This window comes from Sciurus vulgaris, assembly GCF_902686455.1.
Source record: "Sciurus vulgaris genome assembly, chromosome: 1".
In the NCBI taxonomy this organism is placed as follows: Eukaryota; Metazoa; Chordata; class Mammalia; order Rodentia; family Sciuridae; genus Sciurus; species Sciurus vulgaris.
This window is the reverse complement of record NC_136461.1, coordinates 27,264,538-27,285,723: the sequence shown is the minus strand read 5'-3', so window position 1 is coordinate 27,285,723 and position 21,186 is coordinate 27,264,538. Positions and strand designations below refer to the sequence as shown.

At 56.1% G+C, this 21,186-nt stretch overlaps 1 protein-coding gene across 2 annotated transcripts in view; it reads left to right on the top strand.

Annotated features, from left to right (window-relative positions):
- The window catches only part of GRIK3 (glutamate ionotropic receptor kainate type subunit 3), a 207,548-nt gene that overhangs the window by 129,681 nt on the left and 56,681 nt on the right, over positions 1-21,186 (top strand). For both annotated transcript variants that reach the window (XM_079100875.1, XM_079100876.1), the window contains exons 3-5: positions 6,095-6,352; positions 13,939-14,120; positions 16,022-16,075. In XM_079100875.1, coding sequence (XP_078957001.1) covers positions 6,095-6,352; positions 13,939-14,120; positions 16,022-16,075 — 494 coding nt within the window. The remainder of the gene's footprint in view (positions 1-6,094; positions 6,353-13,938; positions 14,121-16,021; positions 16,076-21,186) is intronic.

The following is a 21,186-nucleotide window of genomic DNA, read 5'->3' as shown; positions in this document are numbered from 1 at the left end:
TGGCTAATGTCTCTTGTCTCTGAGAAGTTCTTGTCTATCCTGAGGTCCTGAAGATGGTCTCCCTGTTTTCTTCTAGCAGCTCTTTTGTTTTTATCTTCCGTGCTTATCTCTATGATCTGTGGAGGTGGAAGAGAAAACATGCGCTTCTCTGCAGAACCTTTTGATGGTATCAACTAAATCTTTTGCCTGCAAGGATGTTCCTAGCCACTTTCAATGATAATCACCCAAAGTCAGAAATAAATTAAGGTTAAGGGCCCATCCACAGAAGGATGGAAGTATTGGGGTGGAGTTCTACAATGGGATTTTAATCAGCAATGCAATAGAACAAGCTTCTGCTACACAGAACGTCATGGAGGAACCTCGGGGACGTAACGCAGAATGAAAGAAAGGTGGGTATTTGAGTGGGTATCGCCAGGAACGGGGCAGGAGAGAACCCTCCTGGGTGTTGAGAACGTGCTGCGCCTTGATCTCCGTAGCTCAGGATCCACGAGGACCTGACAGATGAGTGCGGCGATAGGGAAAATTCATACAAGTATGTGCTTAGGATTAGCTCGCTTTACTATCTTGCATCTCGGTTTTTAATAATAAGCGGTAGATAACACTCTTCTGCTGTGGATGAAGCAATGCCGCCTGACCCCAGAGGAATTTCTCCTCTCCATAATGCTCCCAGCGGGCACCCTCCGTCCCTCCGGGAGCCAGATGTCCCCGGGATCTTTATTTTTCCTTCTGATCTTTGGTTTTTAAGTTGCATTTCTCAGGAGCAGCGTTAGGACTCTTCCAAGGGAGTGCACTCGGGCCTGATTCTGATTAATCCAGTGATAATTCATTTTCCCTACATGGATGTTCCTGTCACTGCTATCTCCCCCAGCTGAATCCAGCCACCTTAGGCCACGTGGACTGAGGGGACACAGAGGCTCAGAGCCTGGCACCGCCTGCCCCACCCGCTCTGGTTGAATTAGCTCCCCCACCCCACCCCCCGGGCTTGAGGCCCAGGAGGCTTTTCCCAATCAAAAGGGACTTTCACTTATTGTCTTTATTTTGAAATGTTTTGTGAAAAATTAAAAGCTGAGTGACTGCCAGGCAGTTCTGAGCCAGGAACCCAGGGAGCGCCTGTGTTCTCTTCCAAGTCCGACCGGCGTGGGCCTGGAATCGCCAGGGCTGCTCAGGCTCCTCTGCCTTCACTTATTCTCTGGGCTGCTCAATTCCTTTTAAGACATAAATTGATTGGGATAATTTTTGCTATAACTACAATTGCCATGGAGGCAGGGGTGGGGGCCATGCATTCAGGCCCTGGACTCCTGCAATGACTGTGAACCACTGAGTTACTGTAAAATGACCAGAAAATGGATTCCAAATTGAAGCCACAAATAATGTAATTACTGCAGTGTGTGCTCGGGCTGCCAGAAGCAGGGCTGGCTGCTGCCCTGGAAACATCTGGCGGTAAAGCCACTGCTGCTGCTGCTGCTGCAGCTGCTAGCACCCCCGCCCTGGTCCTGTGGGGCAGCGGTTGACCTTCCAGGCTAGAAGATCCTCAGAGGACGGAAGGAATGCGGAGAGGACAGGAAGGAGAGTGGAAAGAGACTGCCGTCCCCTGCCACACTCGGAATGAAGTGGCATTGCCCGCATGGTCGCCTCTGTCAACACCTGTCCATCGCACCACCCTGATGGCGTCACCAGCCATGCAGCGTCACCTGCACTGACACCAGCACCACCAGGCTCCCCTGCCGCCCTCTGCCATCACTGCACAGCAGCAGGGTCCTGGCCGTCCCCAAGCCCTCCAGCGCCAATACGGCGTCCTTCCTGGCTGTCATGGTGACGTCTCCTTCCTCATCACCCTCCTACCAACACCGTCAAATTGTTATCACCTCTGCTGGACCCAAGGCCAGCGTCACCACCCCTACGGTCCTCGTCACCATGGCCACCACGACAACCGCGTCTCTATCATCCCCAGCCTCCATCCCTCTGATATGTCGCCAGCATCCCCACATCCTGTCTATCACGATCACTGTCGTCCCACCTGCTGTCATCACCGCCACTGCTCTTATGGCCTGGAGGTCCTCGTCCTCGTCGACACCAACACCGACAGCAGCGTCCCACGTGGCTGTCACAGCGTCACTGTCAATTCCACCCTCAGGGACACCGCCATCGTTACTGCCTCAGCCTCCAGACACGGTCTTCTCCGTGACTGCTGTCCTTATCCCAACAGTCGAGTCAGAATCAGAACCACCCTCTCCCTTGTCACCCCGGCGGCCCCCTGCATCAGGGCTGCCTCTGCACCTTGCACTGGCTGCCTTCCGCCACTGGGCACTGGGCGGGATGCGGGCGTGGGCCTGGGGAGGGTGGCTCGGAGGCATCTGCGGAAAGGCGCTTGCTGGACGCTCCCCAGCACGGATGAAAGGGAGAAACCTAGAAACCGCCAGGGAGGGCGGGAGACCACGGCCTTGCCCCAAGGGTTCAGTCCAAACAGCCTCCGGCAAAGGAGAATGGAGACAGGAAGAGCTGGACAGAGACCTGGACAGCCGAAGGTTCCCGGCAGGTAAGACAGCGAACAGGAAAGACACCGATTTGGGAAGGTGGCCTCAGGCTTGGGCAAGCGGGAGGGGCCCAGCCTGGTGGCTGTCACTCTCTGTCACCATCTCCTCCCTCTTGGTATCCGGTCTCTGTAGCTAGAGAGTGAGTCACAAGTGGCCTCTTCCCTCAGGAGCTCCCACTCCGGAGGAGACAGGATGGAGGGGCAGGTGCCCGGCCTCCCCGGGAAGAGGGCTGCAGAGAGAAGGTGCCCTGCTTCTGACAACTGGCCCGCAGAGCCGGGCTGTGCGTGTGAAGCATTCGTTCGCCCTGGGGACCGTTTCTCACATGCTCACGCACACAGCTGGCCGCCCGAGGCTCAAGCAGGGACGGACAGTGCTTCCCTGCCTGATTCTGGCCTCCAGTCCCAGAACAGTGGAGCGCCAGGAAGCCACCATCCGTGGCACTGCCTGGCCTCCCCCTGCACTTGGCATCGGTCACAAGAAACCCTGGGTCGCCCTCCGTGCCGACCTGCTGCTAGCCTGCCCCTTGTCCCAGGTGGTTCCAGAAGACTCCTGACAGTCCCCGCTGCCTCCCACCCTGTGTTAGCCTTCGCCTAGGCCATAAATGGTGTTCCCTGACGTTCTTGGGAGAAGTTCAGGTTTCAGGAAAAATAACCATTTCACACAATGCCTCCCATTTCCAGGAGGCAGCAGGGGCGATGGGTGTCTTCACCCATTCTGCTGGATTCTGATCTACACTGTGTCCCTGCATCCCTTGGTACAACTCTGTGCTCTGGAGGGGCCACTCTCTCCTCTGGTCAGCCTCTTCTCCCAGGACAGGGTCAGTGGGACCAAGCCCATGGGCCCACCAGGAGCCTTCTGGACTTTGCTCTAACTATCTAGAACCCTGATTCCTTGCTCAGCTGGTCCTGAGCCCATTTCCAGGGCATGACCCTCTGACCTGGGTCTGTTCTCCAGAGGGAGAGCCACACTTCCAGGACCCAAGGGGTGAACAAGGGGCCACTGTCTGCAGACGGTGCTCAGATAGAAAGGCTGGGGTGTCCACATGGAAGAGAGAGGCCCTGTGGTTCAGGATGGAGCCCATGGTCAAACTGAAGGGCAGGCTGGGAGCCAGGTGCCACCTCTTCCTACACTGTGTGGGAGATGTCCCCATTCCCGCCCAACCTTGCTGGCTGCTAAGAAGGCACGTTTATCAAGATAGGAGGAAAGGACACATTTCGTTTAACAGTTTGTTAGCTTGATTCACATTAAAATATTTAGCCCCTGGCATGGGATCTCCAGGGGTACTCTGACTCTGGGCCCCATAAATCTTAGCAGCGGGGCCATGCCCAGGTCGCTCCCAGAGGCGCCGGAGGGAGCCAGAATGTGCGTGTTCCACGGGGGATAGATGCTTAGGCGCTCTGTCTCACGCCCTCCTACATTGGTTCTGGGCGCCTCTGTGTGTGTGCACCCTGCTGTTCCCATGAGCCCAGGCTGGAATTGCTCCTGCCGTCTTGATGCACTTCTGACGGTTGCAAGAAGCAGAAACAAAACCTAAATGGTGCTGGGCACAGCGGCGCACACCTGTAATCCCAGCGGCTCAGGAGGCTGAGGCAGGAGGATCACGAGTTCAAAGCCAGCCTCAGCAACAGCGAGGCGCTAAGCAACTCAGTGAGACCCTGTCTCTAAATAAAATACCAAATAGGACTGGGGATGTGGCTCAGTGGTCGAGTGACCCTGAGTTCAATCTCCAGTACCAAAAATAAAAAATAAAAAAACTAAATGGCTTAAGCACAAAGAGAATGCATTGGTTCAAAATTCAGGAACTCGCTTGACCTGGGGCTCCTGTTTCTTTCCCTCCCTCAACTCTGCTCCCTTCCGCAATGACTGCTCACGAACAAGCGCCGCACTTTCTGAATGAGCACCAGTCAGCTACTGCAAGCAGATCTTGCTCCCAGGGAAGAGCCCCTTTCCCAGGGGAGAGGTCTCATGCACCCTATTGGCTCTGACTGGCCACATGACCATGACCGAAGGGACGTCAATGAGTGGTTGGCCTGGGTCTAAGTCACACACTCAACTCCTCTGGGTAGGGAGTGGGAAGGGCGATGGAGACAGAATATGAGAAGAAAGGGGTGAGCCCCTGGGACTCCCCCACCCCGAATGTGCCTGAGAGGCCCCCTCTATACAGATCTTTAGGCAAAATCCCTGCCCTGAGCCCCGGCTATTCCGGGTCTGCTCATTCGAGGCTCAGCTGAGCCCACCGATGTAGGACCATCCCAAAAAAGTACAAAGCGTCTGCTGTCTGACCTTGGGCCGCCCCAAGAGCATGAAAGGTTTGAAGGCACCAATTCTGCATTCATTCAGCATTTGGATGTTTGATAAGCACTGTGGGTGCAGCAATAAACAATGGAGATCAGGCCATTGCCTCTTTGAGCTTACATTGCAGTAGAAGAAGAAGGCCAGCTGGTGACCATTTAATAAAGAAATAAATAAAGCAGGGTCATGGGGCACTTAGTGAGCTAGGCCTGGGCTTGCTATCACGGTAGTGGTGGCCTCCTTAATAAGACAAATGCAAAGGTCCAAGGGAAGGGAGAGACAGAGTCACAGGTATCTGAGGGTGGAGCCTTCTGGCCAGAGGAGCAGCAAATGCAAAGGCCCTGAGGCAGGTGAGTGCTTCCTGTGTTTCAGGAACATCATGGAAACAAGGGTTTGAGTGCTGAGAGTAAAGGAGGAAAGACTGAGAGACAAAGCCAGAAAAGTGGCAGTGGTAGTGGGGACTGAGAGGGGGACGAGCTGCAGTAAGTAGGTCTTCTGTGGACTCTGGAAGGATTTTGGCATTGACGGTGCCTGAGACGGGAACCCTTGGAGCAAAGGAGTCGCACCATCTACTGCGTGTCATGAGAGGCTCACCCGAGCTGCAGAATGGACAGCAGGGAGGGTGGCTGAGCTTCTGCCGTAAAGGACGTGAATGAGGGTGGCAGCTCGGGCCGGGTGGGCATGGGGTGGGGGCAGAAGTGGTCAGAGGGCAGCAGGTTTTGAAGGCGGAGTGGCAGGAGCTGACGGACGGGGGCGTGGGATACAAGAGAAGGGTGGGTGTCACCACAAAAGTAGGGCCTGGGGCCTGAGGGTGCGGGGCTGTGGAGGTGCCCTTTGCTGAGCCGTGAAGGCTGGGAGGAAAAGAGGGGTCATGCTTGGACACGTCGATCCACGGTGCATCCTGGTGTCCAGATGGTGACGCCGAGGGAGAGGTGAGCCCAGGAAGGTCGGGCTGGAGGTTGGAGCGGGAGCCCCTCCAGCCGGGAGCCCCTTCGGCCCCTTTGCTTCTCGGTCCCCAAAGCACCTGACGAGAGCATCGCAGGTGACCTCACGTCCGTGCCAGGAGTGCCGCTGAGGTCCGGGCCCTGCCCTCATGTCTCCCCACTTCCTCTGATCAGATGGGGGAGAGGCTTTCAGGACCCCTCCTTCTTTCAGAGCAGGAGATTGTCCGCTGTCTGCCTTCCCAGGGGCCCAGCTGGCTTTCCCACTGCCTCCCGGTGCCCATGGCCCCCAGCACTGACCCCTGTGCTGCCGTCCCTCTCTTGCAGCCTGTGACCAGCTGGCCCTGGGCGTGGTGGCCATCTTCGGGCCATCACAGGGCTCCTGCACCAATGCCGTCCAGTCCATCTGCAACGCCCTGGAGGTGCCCCACATCCAGCTGCGCTGGAAGCACCACCCGCTGGACAACAAGGACACCTTCTACGTGAACCTCTATCCCGACTACGCCTCTCTCAGCCATGCCATCCTTGACCTGGTCCAGTACCTCAAGTGGCGGTCGGCCACCGTGGTCTATGACGACAGTACAGGTGGGTGACAGGGCCTGGCTGGTCTTGGCCAGGCTGGGGCATGGAGGATGGGGCTCTGACCTGCTCACTTAACACAGCCACCCCTGGGGAAGAGACTGCCCTGCGTCCAGTCCCAGCTTCACCTGGCCACACCAGTGCTCGCCCTCACAAGCACACACTCCCAGGCACCACAGCCTCGCACCTCGCTCAGCCTCAGCCCACCTCACGCCTGCCTCACGCCTACCCACACTGCCACCCCAAGACCCCGCAGCATGAGTGCTCAGCTCTGCACGTGGTACCCAGCCTGGCCCAGCATGCATACCTGCACCCCACCCCACCTGCACCCCACCCACACCTCACCTGCACCCTCACCTGTACCCCACCTGCACCCCCTGCACTCTCACCTGCACCCCACCTTCAGCCACACCTGCACCCAAGCCTGTACCCTCAACTGCTGCACTTACGGCCTCATGCCCTGTCCCAAGCAAACCCACCTGCTGTCACTCTGTGCTCCCAGGAGGAGCTTACTAAGGGTGGCCTGGTGTTAAGTGTGTACGCACTGGAGCCAAACTGCCTGGGTTCAAATCCAGCTTTCCAACCCGATGACTGGGTAGCCACTTTAGGCCTCAGTTACCTCATCTGTAAGATGTGGAGATGAAAGGGCATGGTGTACACAGGTGCCCAGGACCCAGTGAGTGCTCACTGAGGGTCAGTTCTTCCCATTCTCCTCCATCTGTGCCCAGCTGCACACTGATCTCTCCCTCCACTCAGGCACTAAGACACCCGTACACACCCAGCTATGCTCACACAGACACCAACCCCCAGCCTGCCCATGAGACTGTGGGCCCCAGCTGAGGCCAGACCTGCTGAAGTGGGCACTGGGCTCTTGTCTCATCTTCCATGACAGAGCAGGTAGGTACAGGGACCTGGGCTCTGAGTTGCAGGCCCCAGGCTGGACTCACACCTGTCCCATGCAGCCTGAACAGCTAGAGCTAACACCAGCATTCTTCTGAGTGGGACCTTCTTCGCCCAGTCCTGACTGACCTCCAAATCTAGCCTGAGACTTGCCTTTCAGAAAACTCTAACATGTTACCACCTACCTTTCAAGCCCAGGGCCCTTCAGGTGGCTCAGAGCACATATCTACTAGCAAATCCAGCAAATGCATTCTGGGCCTTCTCTTTGGACCCTGTCCATTGCTGAGAGCCAGGGACCCCATCAGGAGTGAAGCCCAGGCAGCGGTCTTAGCGAGGCCTGCATCGTGGGGGGCAGACAGGGCACTGCACCAGTGTGTCTGTGAAGCTATAGAGAGAGCTAAGGAGCTGCAGAAAGTCCCAGAAAGGACCTGTGCAAGCCGTTGGAGGAGGGGAAGAGCAGAGCTCCTGCCAGCCTCTCCCTTCAGGCTCTGTCATCTTCACAGGGTCTGTAGGACAGACCCAGGCCTGGAGAATGTTCCAGCCTTGGAAGAGGCGTGCTTCCAGGTCAGTGCATAGAGGGAGACTGCCTGGTCCACCGTGAGCCAAGGGTGTTTGCAGGCCTGAGCTCATTTGATTTCCTGTAAACTCTTGGGAACTCTGTGGAGCAATGAATTAGAAATGAGGAAACCGAGGCTCAAAGAGGCCACGTGCCCTGCCCGCCGCTACTCAGCCAGCGAGTGTCAGAGCCCGCGGGGGCCTGCAGGCCGGTTGGCCTCCAAAGCACATGCTCGTAGCCAGCACGGAGCTGGGTCTTCTCTCCTCTCTCTTTCCAAAGACTCAAGTCCCAAGATGTTTCTTCATCTGGCCTCTTCAGAGAGAGTGACCTTGGCCAGTCACTTAGCCCATCTGGCCTCGCCGTTCCCGCGCGTCAAGAGCGGCAGCATCGGGCCTGGAAGAGCCCTCCAGCGCTCGGAGACTGATTCAGTGTCGGCCCTTGATTACCTCCTGGGGGGGCGGGGAATCGGAGGGAGTGAGTTCCTCAGAAAAGCTGTTTGCTTACCTCTGGATTCTACAAACAGCTATTGAGTTCCTGCTGAACCCGAAGCACGAGAGAGGAGATCCTTGAAAACAGGGATCCACCCTCTACTTAGCGCCCCACCCCCCACTCAAGGGCTTGGCATTAAGGAGCACTCCTGCCAGATCCAGGTCACCTCCAGTGTTTCTGCAGCACTTTGGCATTTATGGCCTAACATCTGTTGTGGTTTGGTTCTGGAATGTCCCCCAAAGTCTCATGGGTTGGGAACTTGGTCCCCAAGGCAGCAAGGTTCAGAGGTGGGGCTTTGGGGAACTGATCTGCACACGAGGGCTCTGACCTCATCAGTGGATTGATCCACTGATAGCTGAATGGACCACAGGAGGTGGTGGAGACTGTAGGCCGGTGAGGCAGCGTGGGAGGAAGTAAGTCACTTGGGATGTGCCCTCCGGACTTGATCTTGTCCCAAGCCCCTTCTTCTCACCCCCTCTCTCCGCTTCCTGGCTGCTGCGAGCTGAGCAGCGCCCTTCCTCATGCCCTTCCTCCACGATGTCCTGCCTCCCTCAGGCCCAGAGCAGCGGAACTGGCCGAGCCCCGACTGAGACCTCCAAAACCGTGAGCCAAAGAGATCTTTCCTCTGAGTAGTTCTGGTGATAGTGACGAAAAGCTGACTAGCACAGCAGCCTGCTATGAATGTTGTCTCTCTACGAGCCCATTTCCCCTCCTGACCACTCGCCCCTGAGGTTGGCACAGGGCCTGGTGCAGTGTAGATGCTTTTCCAATGGAAATCCAGTTGGATGAAACTCCAGTTGAACATTTCAGGAAAGAGTGTGAGGGTGAAGAAATGACAACCTTGTTACCCCATCTCTTCTTTCTCTATTCATTCATTCATTTTTGAGTAGTCAGTCGTGTTACAGACTAGTAGGTGCCCATCTGGAGGTCACTGGTTATCTCAGGCCATCGGCACTGAGAATCAAGGGTCGTGTGGGTGCCGTCAGAGCTAGGGGCCTTGGGACGAGGTCCTGTGGCCCTGTCCGTCTGAGCTGACTTACAGAGCAGGAGAGAGACTCGCTGCAGAGCCTGTGGCTGGAAGGACCAGGAGGAGCCTGGGAAGGGCATCACAGGTGGCGGGCATGGCGGGAGCAAAAGGCAGGCGATGGGACCATGTGGGCATCTTATCAAGATGGCAGCCTGGCCCGAGAAGAAGATTCAGCATGGAAGGAAAGTCGGCTCAACAGGGTGTCTGTGGCCCTGTGAGGTCCAATGTGGGCCTCGGGGTGCAGAGTTGATATTGTAAGTAGCTGCAGACCCTCCATGTTATTTTACAAAGGAGTCGAATAATGAGAGCAGGTAACTCTCAAAGCAGCTCACAGGGAGGACCGGAGGGGAGTCCTGGAGCAAGAAGACTCAAGAGGAGGTGGCCATCTTGCTCCTGGCAGGAACAGAAGAGGCCTGAATTTCAGGGGTGGCTTGGAAGGGAATTGGGGCAGAATGGAAGAGGAGGAAGGGATGTGAGAGGGTGCTGACCATCTTGGACGTCGTGGGCACAGAGCGGGCAGAGCAGACCCTGGCAGAAACCGCTGCTGGGCCTCCACTGGTGGGTGGGGTGGGGCTTTGAAGAGGAAAGTGAGCTGTGTCTCCATGACAGGCACCTCGCTGGGGAAACTGCTCAGAGCTGAGGCCGAGGCTGGAGCTTCTGGCCCCGAGCCTCTGGTTCTGACTGCTCGCCAGTGTAACTGGATCCTCAGCGTCCATGCTGGAATGACCAGTGACCCCTTGGTGACCCCTCAATGGGCACCACTCTCCTATAATATGATGAATTGCTTACAAAGAAAGAAGAGGGGACACTTGCATCTTCATCTCTTCACTCAGCACCTAATACATTCTTTCCTGCAATAGTTAATTGTGATTTAATTTTGCTCATTTTTTCATTTGACTCAATTAAATTTCTGTTCAAAAAACTTTTAAAAACCGAAAGTCGATGAGAGAAGCCATTTGGTCAGAGAGACACTTGGCTTGATGGATTTGGGGTTGGATTCAAACAATAATAGAGCTTTGAAAGTGAACTGTGGGTAGCAAGAGGCGTGTGTCCAGAACAGGATGTGGCCGGTGGGGCAGGACAACATACGGGTCCTCAGATCCATGGAGCCCGAATTGTTCTGGCTGTTTGTGTAGGGGGTTGTGTCCCTTAGGATTGCTGGGAACAGACATCGCAAATCACATCAACGTGCACAGTAACCACTCGGTCACCTCTCTGACAAGATTTCTGGGTTCAGGCCTTTCTGGGGCTTGTTTCGCTGCTAACTCCAGCGATCGCCTCTTCAACCTGATGATGCTCCCAGCAGGACAGAAAAGGGAGGAGCCAAAGGGATTGTCTTCATGTGACTCGTGCTCCTTATGGAGGAAAATCTTCCTGGAACCTTCTGGAAGATGGTCCTGTAGCGCTCACTGGGTCCATGCCTACGACTTTAGAAACTGTCAAGTGGGAATGGGATTGCCTTGCTTGGCTCCTCCCAGTCGTGAGTCATCTCTTGGGACTGGCACACTGCCACCAAACAAAAGCACACTTCTTTTAGCATGCCAGAAGAGGGTGCATCTGTTAGCCCTTTCTACGAGAAGCTGTGTAAAAAAACCCCGAAAATTCAATGGCTTAAAATAATAAGCACTCATTTAGCTCCTAAGTCCACAGGGCCAGCGGCTTCCTGAGCGTGGCTCAGTGGTTTCCTGGTCTCAGTTGCTCACCCACCTGCCAGTCTCGCCAGGCCTTGCTGGGATGACAGACGTGCCTCAGCTCCCCTCCACGTGTCTCTGTCCTCCAGCATGCTGTCGTGACATATGTGGCAAAGGACGTGGATACAGGCAGTCAACCAGCACTTGTCCTTTGACCCTTGCTGGCTCCACCCTCCCAACTTAATCCAACACAAACCTTACCAAGGGGAAACGAAAGTTTAGCAAAATTGGAATGGAGAGGAGAGTCCCAGCCTATCAGCCAAAAGGCTGGGTCTCGATGTTTGATCCTTTCCTAGCCTGCTGCACACCCACAGCAGGGTCCCTTCTCCTCCGCAGGCCTGGGCTTCTTTATCTGTCCTGTCGGAATGAGAGTCTCTGTTCTCCATGCCTTCTAGGATGGGGAGATGGTTAAATGGGGTTGTGGCGGCAGAAGTGCTTCGTAAGTGGAAAGCACCATTCCGACCCCCGTGAGCCACTGCGGGATTGATTAGGGAAGCCGCCAGGAAGGAAACTGGTCTCGGCAGAGGCTGCCCGGTCCTGCACTGGGGTGGGCCGAGAGCGGCCTCTGGCCTCCTTAGGGAATACACTGATGGGAAGGAGCCCTGACATTTGCTGCTGGAGAATGTGGGTCACCGAGCATTCCGCTGGGTGATGTACTTGACTGACAAGGAGCCCTGGTGGCCTCTGCTCCGGCATCCAGCCTATCCCTGTCCTCATGTTCTGGGTCCCCAAAGCCCACACGCCTGCTGATGCTGAGCGTGAATCTGAAAACCAAGAGCGAGCTGCACACTCCCGGCCTCCTGACTAGCAACAGGTGGGAAAGGTCAGCGTCTTTCCGCCAAACCAAGTGGGAATTTCTGGATCCTTTGGGAGGCAGACAGATGAGCCTGGGTCGGGGTAGCCTGTGGTCCCTCCTTTGCCAAGGTCAACTGATAGCCTCCCCTCCCCCCATCAAGTCTGGGGTTAGGAGGCACCAAGGCCCATGTGGCCTAGGACACTCCAGAAGTCCACAGCCCTCCCCGGCCAGGGCACCTGGTCTGGGACTTTCAGTGAGCCAGCTCTTCCTGATGCCCCCGACCGTGGCAAAGCTTGCTTTGGAACTCTCTGAGAGTCCAAGGGTAGAGGACTGCATCTCTGTCTCCCTAGCACAGTGCAGTGAGGGATAGCCATCACCTGTCCAGCCCTCAGGAGCAGAAACGAGAGCTGAATGGACTCAGGCTGTGCACTAGGGATTGTTTTAGAAAGTGGGACTCTGTTGGAAGGCTTCTGAAGTGGGCTGAGTGGACGACTCTGTCCAGATAGGGGACATCGTAATAGCCGATGGCTACTTTAATCCAGTATGAGCTAGCTTAAGAAAAAAACGTGTATGTGTTGTGGGAGGATTTGTTGGCAGCCTTTGCAAAAATGGTCAGGGATAATTTTAGCTTCAGGTAGTGTTTGATCCAGGAGCTCCCATGAGTATCATCGGAACTTATTTTCTGTCTGTCCTCTCTGACTTCTGCCCTGTAGGAGTCCGTGTGAAGTTCTGTGTGGTGACCCCTAGAATTATATCCTCCCTATTTGAAGTCGAATGAAAAGGGAGAGTTTCTGACCAGTTGTTCTAGCACAGGTTCTGGGATTCACTTGGATAGAACCAACTGTGTCCTGTATCCAGTTCTAAGTCAGTCCCTATTCATAGAGGATGTGCTAATGGCCAGGCTAGGGCCACATGTTTTGCCCCCAGAGCTGGGAGTGGATTCCTCCTGAATCACAAAAACTGAGAGGTGGGGGGAGTTTTTCCCCAAAAGCAAAACTCAAATGCTTAGCCTCTGTGAGAACGTGGACCAGGATGCAGAGCTGGGCTGGTCTGGCAGGGGGCCAGGCGGCCGGAGTGGATGGCCTGCTGGCTCAGCCCCTCCTTTGGTGGACTGGGGCGGGTGGCTCTGGAGAGCTGCAAGCAGAGAGGAGTCAGCAAGAATGTGGCTTGAAACTGGAACGGAAGTGAACTTAATTAGATCTAAGCAAGCCATTTGTCTCCAGGAAGTGACATTCCGTTTTCCCTGGAAGTCCCCAGATTAAGTGGTTTTACAAAATGCCAAGTTGGAAGATGGATTTTTTCAGTGTGGGGAGAGAAAAACAGTAAGTCAATCCAATTATGGAAATTTTGGTTGAGTACTACCTGAGAGCTGGGCCCTGTGCCAGGGGCCATGGGTACCCAGCCGGGAACACCCAGGTGCTCAAGGCAGGGTGAGGAAAGTGAGGTGAGGCCAGTGGAGGCTGAGGGAGAGGCCGCTGAGCTGCTGAGGGAGGGAGTCTTTTCTGAGCAGAGCAGTAGAGGAAGGTTTCCTGGAGGAGGTGCCTGGATTCACCTGCCCTGGACCCGCCCTCGGGGGCGGGCACTGGTACCACCCACCTTCACTAGTGCAGCAGTTGGTCTGGGTTAGTCCCTTGAGGCTGGAGCTGCCCCTGTGCCTACATCCCAGAGGCAGGTTTGCTGGAGACGTTTAAGGAAACGATGTCCCAGGTTTCCCGAGGCTCTGTGACGCTGTAACCCAGGGCTAGGGAAGAACAGGAAGCTGTGTTCGGCAGGAGTCTGCTGCCTGTGCCGCCCTAGGACCCTGCACAGGAGTGTGCCTGTATCTGTGTCTGCTCGGGCCTCCGTCTACACCTGCCGGTGTGCACAAGCGCAGGTGCCGTGTCCAGTCCCCCTCCACCCCACCTGTAACCATGTCCGTAGGCCATACGCCCACATGCATGTCCAGGCACACACAGGTGCGTGCACATGTCTGCCTGCGTGTCCTTCCGCCTGTCTCTGGACACTTGTGGCTGTGCCCATGGACGTGCACGTGTCTCTGTGCTGTGTCTGCCACAGCACGCGTGTACACGCCGGGCTGAGTGGATGTGTGCACACGTGTGCCCACGTGTCTGCTTGGTGTCCCCCGCTCCCCAGGGCTCATCCGGCTACAGGAGCTCATCATGGCTCCATCGAGATACAACATCCGCCTCAAGATCCGCCAGCTCCCCATCGACTCGGACGACTCACGGCCCCTGCTCAAGGAGATGAAGCGCGGCCGGGAATTCCGCATCATCTTCGACTGCAGCCACACCATGGCCGCCCAGATCCTCAAGCAGGTGCGTGAGCGGCGGCCAGCGGGAGTGCCGGTGGGGTCTGCCTGCCCCTGCCTCCCGCTTCCTGAGTGCTGGCGTGGTGTCCGCCAGATTCCAGCTTGGCTCGTGGCTCCCCTTCTCCCGGTGGTATGAGCCTGGGTGTCACTTCCTCTCTGAGCCTCAGTTTCACCAGCAGCAAAGGGGACAGTGAGTGACCTTTACACTCCAACCCGGGGTGGGGTGGATGACCCGCCCCAGCCAGGCTGGAGCGCTGAGCGAATGCTGCCTTCTGTTGGGAGGGAGGGAGGGCTGCCAGAAGGCCCCCAAAGCCACACGGGGCCGAGCACTTTAGGATCCCAGAGGGGCCTGGGATTCTCAGGCTCGGCTCCCAGATTGCCTGGCTGCCTCCCCCAGTGACCCATTCCCTGTGGCCACAGTGCTTGGTGTTGTCCCCTCCTGCTGCTGGGAGATGTGTCGAAGGTTCTCCCGCCATCTGCTCAGCTCGGCCACGATGCGGGGGAGAACCGCTGTTAGTCCTGGAAGGACGGCTGTTCCTGAACACCATTCCACATGGCAATGCTGGGGACAAGAGCCAGGCTGCCAGCCACCTAGGGAAACAACAGCGGAGTGGCCCCCCAAACCAGCCACTCCGACTTGAGCCTGTGCTTTGTGTAAAAGGCAATTACGTCACCCCAGAAAGTGCTTCTGGTGATGAGACAGGCATCTGCGGCCTTCCGCGCAGGACCCAGTGAAGAGGCGGCAGAGAGGACCAGGGCAGGGGTGCTGGAGGGTTTCCAGAGCCCCAGGGGGCTTGAGGCCCACCCTCTAGTTGGACCCTGCAAGAGGCACCCAAGACAAATGAACAGCAGCCTCTGTCCCTGTCCCCCAGGGAAGCTCCGTCACCTGACGTTCAAAAGCTAGTTTGGGAGCTCACCTGCTTCTGCCCTTCCATATGGCCTAACAGGAGTCAGCCTCTCCTTTGCAATGGGGTTGACAATCCCCACTTCACACAGTGCTGTGGGCTTCCTTGAGTGGTGATCAAGGTTGGTCCTGTGCCCAACACAGTCTGCACTGGGCACGGGGCATTGACATCGCTATGGAGGAAACCCAGCCTCCAGAAACCCAGCCACCTGTGCCCTGGGCTTCCCATCCTTCCTAGCACTTAACAGAATGACAGTGACAATCACAGCTGAGGAGTTGCTCTGCCAGGTGCTTGCCGCTCCTTACTGACTGTGGGAGAGAGGGGTGAACCCAGTTAGGAGGTCGGAATTTATTCTAAGTCCATCCAACTTGAGAACTTCTGGAATTAGAAGTGAGAACCCTGCTCAGCTAAACGCAGGATTCGAGGAAACTAAGGCAGCCTGCCTGCTGCCAGCCTCCTCCAACCCGTACCTTGCTGAGGGGCTGCAAGGCTCCAGGGGCGGCAGGGGACATGCAGCAGTTTCAAGGTCTACTTGATCCGGGATGTTTCCACAGAGCACCTGTGGGCCCAGCATTCCGAGGAACCCTGTGGAAAACACCTTGCCGTCATTAGTATTATGGATTATAGGCTTCCTAAAATACACCAGACCTGGGGAACGCAGGCTTCACGGTGGGGCCCAATAATAACCCAGAGCAGAGTGCGGCTGCTCTGCCGTCATCCGGGGCCCGAGAAGCAGGGGCATCACACGGCTTCCAGTGCAGGCCCAGGCTGAGGACAGCCTCCCACGCCACCTCGACCCCACCTGGTCCTGCAGAAGAGGGACCCTTTGGAGGGCGCGGCCCCAAACCTGCATCTTTATCCGTCCCAGTTGAGCTCACCACCATCCGTGGGCTGGTCAGCCTCACCCAACCCAGGCCCTGCCTGGCCTGTCCCCAGCTCTTGCCCCTGGGTAAAGGGAGAATGCTGGGGCGCTGCTGGCGGCTGACACTCTGCTCTCCTGCAGGCCATGGCCATGGGCATGATGACGGAGTACTACCACTTCATCTTCACCACTCTGGTAACGTACCTGCGGGTCCTGGCACGGGGAGGGTGGGATGCCTCAGATCAGGGGCACGGTGGCCTCCCTTGGGCCAGCCTGCTGGACACAGTTGCTGCAGTTAGAGAAGATCCAAGTCTGTAAGTGTGGCTCCAGGTAGGGACGCATAGATGTCCTTGTGACCTGCCCACTTTGGAGAAGCCATGTGATATTGGGAGGAAGGGCCTGGACTCTGGAGCCAGCGTGGTCCCGAGCTCCTCTGCTGACTGGCCAGGGGCCTTGGGTAAGTCATCTGACCTCTGTGCCTCGGTTTCTTCCTCTGCAAAATGGGCTTCTGCCTCTGGGGATAGTTGTGAGGACTAATGAGTCCATCGGGCAAGATGCCAAGAGCAGCCCCTGGTTCCCACAGAGCGGTGGAGGCAGGTCACTCCCCCCGACCCTCCGTGGACAGCGCTCTCTTTCCCACACCTGTCTCAGGCCTCGTGCAGCAACAAGAATGACCACTTCTGACTCCTGCGGCGTCCGCGCTGAAGTCAGCCCACCTGCAGGCTCCAGATGGGTCCTGTCCAAACTCTGAGAACATTTAGGGCCTTTTAAAGCCATTAGGATAATTAGCTGTGGCCTGAGATCAGCAGAATAAAAGCATCCTTGTGCCAAAGGGGCACTGACACCGAGCCACCTAGCCTTGGAGCCAGGCACCCCAGACCTCCCCGGGGGCCCTGGGTAGACTATTCCACCAGCCCAGACCTGGGGGCAGCAGCAGCACTGCTGATCACTCTCTTGCTGAAACAAGCCACCTGCAGCCCAGGTGGGACCGACCACCCAGCCCTGCAGGCCCCTGCGTGGCTCATTCGTTTATCAGGCACCCGGCTTGTGCCTTCACAGGCCGGACAGATGGCTGTGGAGAACAGCACAAGGAGATGCTGGGTGCTGAGGGTCTGGGGGCAGGTGGGAAGTTTGAGGCAGGCTTTGTAGAAAAGCGGATGCTTGAACACTGGGCTTTGAAGGATCAGTAGGAGTTAACCACAGAAGTGAGGGGAAGGGATTCCACATATAAAGAACAGCCCAAGCAAAGGCCAAGAGGCAGGCTAGCTCCTCAGCAGGGCACTGGGGTTGGCTCACTCTGGTTATCCTCTCCCCACAACTGCACATCCTGTTGGTAGCTTGAGATTGGCTACAGTGGGAGTGCAGATGCCATAGAAAGGGGCAAATGCTACCAAAGAGGTTCCCTCCCCACACCCAGAGAGCATCGACCAGCACACTCCTATCACCCTCCTGCCCCCCGCCACTGTACCCTGTGCCCATGTAAAGGCCACCCTGCACAGGCTCCTGATCCAGGGCTCAGACATGGGGCTTGCCAGGAGCCACAGTGGGAGAAAGGGATCCTGGAAGCTGGGGACTGGGACCTGGTACCTTTTCCCCTGAGTCCCTTCTGGATCTCTGCCTACCCACACTAGCTTCGTCCTCCCATGTTGCATACTGAAAAGTCACTGGAGGCTTGGGATGAGGCCACCAGATCCTTGATTCCATTCCAAGGCAAGACTCTGGAGAAGGCACCTCCCCAGTGACCCCAGTACCTTGCACATAAATACCACTGTCCAAGGGGGCAAGGTCAGAGGTCTTAGAGAAAGGACCCTAGCACCTCAGAGTCCTCCCCTAGCCCCAGATAGTGTCCATTTCTCTGTCCATTTCCTAATTCAATCATTCATTTATTCACTCATTCATTCATTCATCCAGCAGCCATATACAAATGCACTAAGCTGGGCTCTTGGGCAGAAGGGGCATACAGAGACGGGGCCGACACAGAGCTCAGGGGCCGGTGGGCTTCCTCCGCATGTGTGAGATCCAGGATGTTGCCTGGTTAATCCATCTGCAGTGGCTAAGCAGTGCCTGGCATGTGGCAGGTGCTCATTAACGCCTGAATGATGGATGATGAATGAGTGCATGCCTGCAATGCAGAGTGGAGTGTGACGCGTGAAGTCACCAGCACTGTCACAGCAACCTCAGCTAAGAACACTGTCTCTGGTGCCAGCCTTCCTGATGAGAACCAAGACTCTTCCACTTCCTTGGGCAAGTTACTTACCCTTTCTGTGACTCATTTCCTCTTCTATAAAATTGTGATGACATCAGTACTACTTTCTAGGATTGTTAGTGTTTAATACTTTGATACCCATACCGTGCTTAGAGTGACGCTTGGCACCTAGTGCAGTGGAAGTATCAAATAAACTCATTAAATGATTCCTGCTTATGTTTTCTGTGTGCTCGGCAGACCCCATCCCCTGCAAAATTCAAAACAACTCTCCAGGGAAGTTATGACTCTCCCCCAATTTTGTAAAATGTGGAAACTGAGGCTCAGAGAGGTGGCGCAGCAAGAAAGGGGCAGAGCTTCTGTCCAGCTCCAGAGCCCTGTGCCAAACCTGCTGCGCTCAGAGTTTGCACGAAGTGTTCCGAGGCGCCTCTGGCCAGCTGGGATTCCACCCACTGCCTGGCTGTAATGGTCTGGCCACGGTGGTTGACCCTCGTCGGGGAAATGGAGGCCCCCAAATCCCAGCAGCCCACACTTCAAAGCCCTCTCCGCATCTGCAGATGTTCCTCTTCAACCCACTGAGGCCAGACAGCAGGATACTTATGTTCCACATGGATGAGGGGACTCGGCATCAGGGAGATTTTGCGACTTGCCCCGAGTCTCATGGCAGATCAGTGACGGAGTCCTGTCGTTCCAAATTACACCTTCCTGGGGTCAGGAGAGTGGTCCTGCCAGGGAGGCCCATCCCTACCGTGCATCCGGTTCCCAGTGGGGCATGCAGGTGGAGTCTACCAGGGTATTCCCAGCAGCCCCCAGGCCCAGCTGTGCCCCCCACGCCCTGCTCAGCTGCCCCTGAAGGCCCAGAACACCACCTCATGATTCTCCCTCTTCGCGCCCGTGGGTCATTCCTAGTTGCACTGGGGAGGGCAACGGCATTTGACATTTATCTCCTTCCGCTTTGAAAACCCACGTCACCAACTCTTTGCCTCCAAAGAATTCTCCAAACTTGCTTCTCCCACGCAGAAGACATTTTAATTACCCCCGCTGCATTATCTGTTCCAGCCAGCTCCGAGCCGTTCCCAGATAACCCCGCGTTAATCAGCCCCAGCTGAGGCCCGGTACATGTCATGTGTAGGTAAAAGCCTGGAGGTGAAAAAAGAATTATAATAAATTAATAGATAAGCAATCACAATTAATGCCACTTCCCGGCAATAACAGTTATATCATGGGAAAGATATTTTCATCTGTCAGTCCTTAAGGCGATGTTTTCCGAGCTTCAGCTTCTACCCATTCAGACCCATGGGGTGCTAATGAATTAGTCTATTATGTTATGCTGAATGTTTCTAAAAGGTCCCTAGTCGATACTGAATTCAGTGTGTCAACATTTGGCATCAAGAATGCGACTTTTTGCCAAGCAGCAAAGTTGCCCACAGTTCACTGCGTACAGCACTTGGGGGTCTCAGCTCAGGGCAGTTTGGACAGAAATACTTGGAGCTGAACAAAGAGGCCTCTTCACCATGCCACTGCCCTCATGTCACAGGGATGGGGGCACTCTGTGCCACAAGCCCAGCAACACTCTGCAACTAAGCCCAGGCAGGGGGGTAACAAGGAAGAAGCTGACCCCCCCACCCCACCACCCCATCGTACCCTCCCAGGCTGCCACTGTCCCAACAGACCAATACGGTGTCTGGAAAGTGGGAGGAACACCTACATCAGCACCCAGGTCCCCCTCAAAACCAGCGAGTCCACCCTTCGCCCTGAGTCAGGTTGGTCTCTGGTCCTAGAAGAGGATAAGCCGGTCACAGAGGCCCTGGGCAGGTGCTGCTACAGCATCTGTCAAGCTTAGGTGCCAGGTCGGTTCTCAATCAGAAGAGCCGAGGCCCCTGCTGAGTGCGGGAGGAGGGTGAACCCGAGGGCCGCGCTCGGCCTCCCTCCGGGGCCCCAGGAGCTCAGCTCTGACCCCACCCTCCCAGCTCCCAGACCCCCCTCAGAGATGGTTTAAGGAAACTCTCATGGTCCTGGGTCCTCGTTGAAGGAGGACCTGGGGTTGACACCATCAGTCCCCAGCTGTGTCACCTCGAGCCGAAGACCCAACCTCCCTGGGACTCAGGTTCTTCCTGAGTGTGAAGTGGGGACCTGAAGTAGACAAGTCAATGCATGTGACATTCAGAGCAGCACCTGCTGCTCTCAGGGGGACGGCGCTCAGCAAACCATGGAGGGTCTCAGGAAGGGCCCAACCTGAGTATGCGCCTCTCCTCCAGTAATCCAGTAATGTCCCTAGGGGCTGCATCCCTGGCTGTGACAGCCTGCCACCAGACAAGGCAAACGGGCTACTTGTCAGACACAGATGAAATGTTCCTATGGGCCAGACATGTTCTGAGTACATCAGTTAACCCGTTCCTTTCCTGTCAAGCCGGTATGCTAGGTACTATTATCATCCATTTTGCAGATGAGGCAACTGAGGAGAGTAGATGAGACTTGAACCCAGAGGACCTGGCCTCATGGTCTGTGCTCCCAGCCAGTACCTCCGGCTGCCTCAGTGAGCCACCTCCTTGGGGATGTGATTTTGTGTTTTCTGCTGTGGTCACAGAAAACCACAGGCTGGGTAAGTTATAAACAGCTAGAGTTTATATGACTCGGAGTTCTGGAGTCCAGGAGGTCCCAGGACAAGGTGATGGCCTTCCTGCTTCATCACAGCATGGCAGAAGGACAAGTGAGCGTACACGGGAGAGAGAGGAAATCCCAAACTCATCCACCGGATCATGCCCACAATAACTAACCCACTCAGGCTCTCACCCGCTTGTGAGGACTGAGCCCCGGGGCCTGATCACCTCTTATGCAAGTCGCCTTACCCCTCTGACCCTCTTTCCTCGCCTATAAGAGGAGAATATCATTAAATGCCCACTTCACAGGGGCTGCGAGGATTAAGCCAGGTCCTCCACATGCAGGGCGGAGCTCAGCGCCCACCCTCCACTCCCCACTGACATTGGGGCCATCTAGACACCCTCTGGCCATCTCAGTGGGGACCCCCCTCCTGCTTTCATCCAGCCTCTTCCTCGACCCAAATCCTGGCTGAGGAACAGGGCTCTCAGTTGTTCCTTGGTGG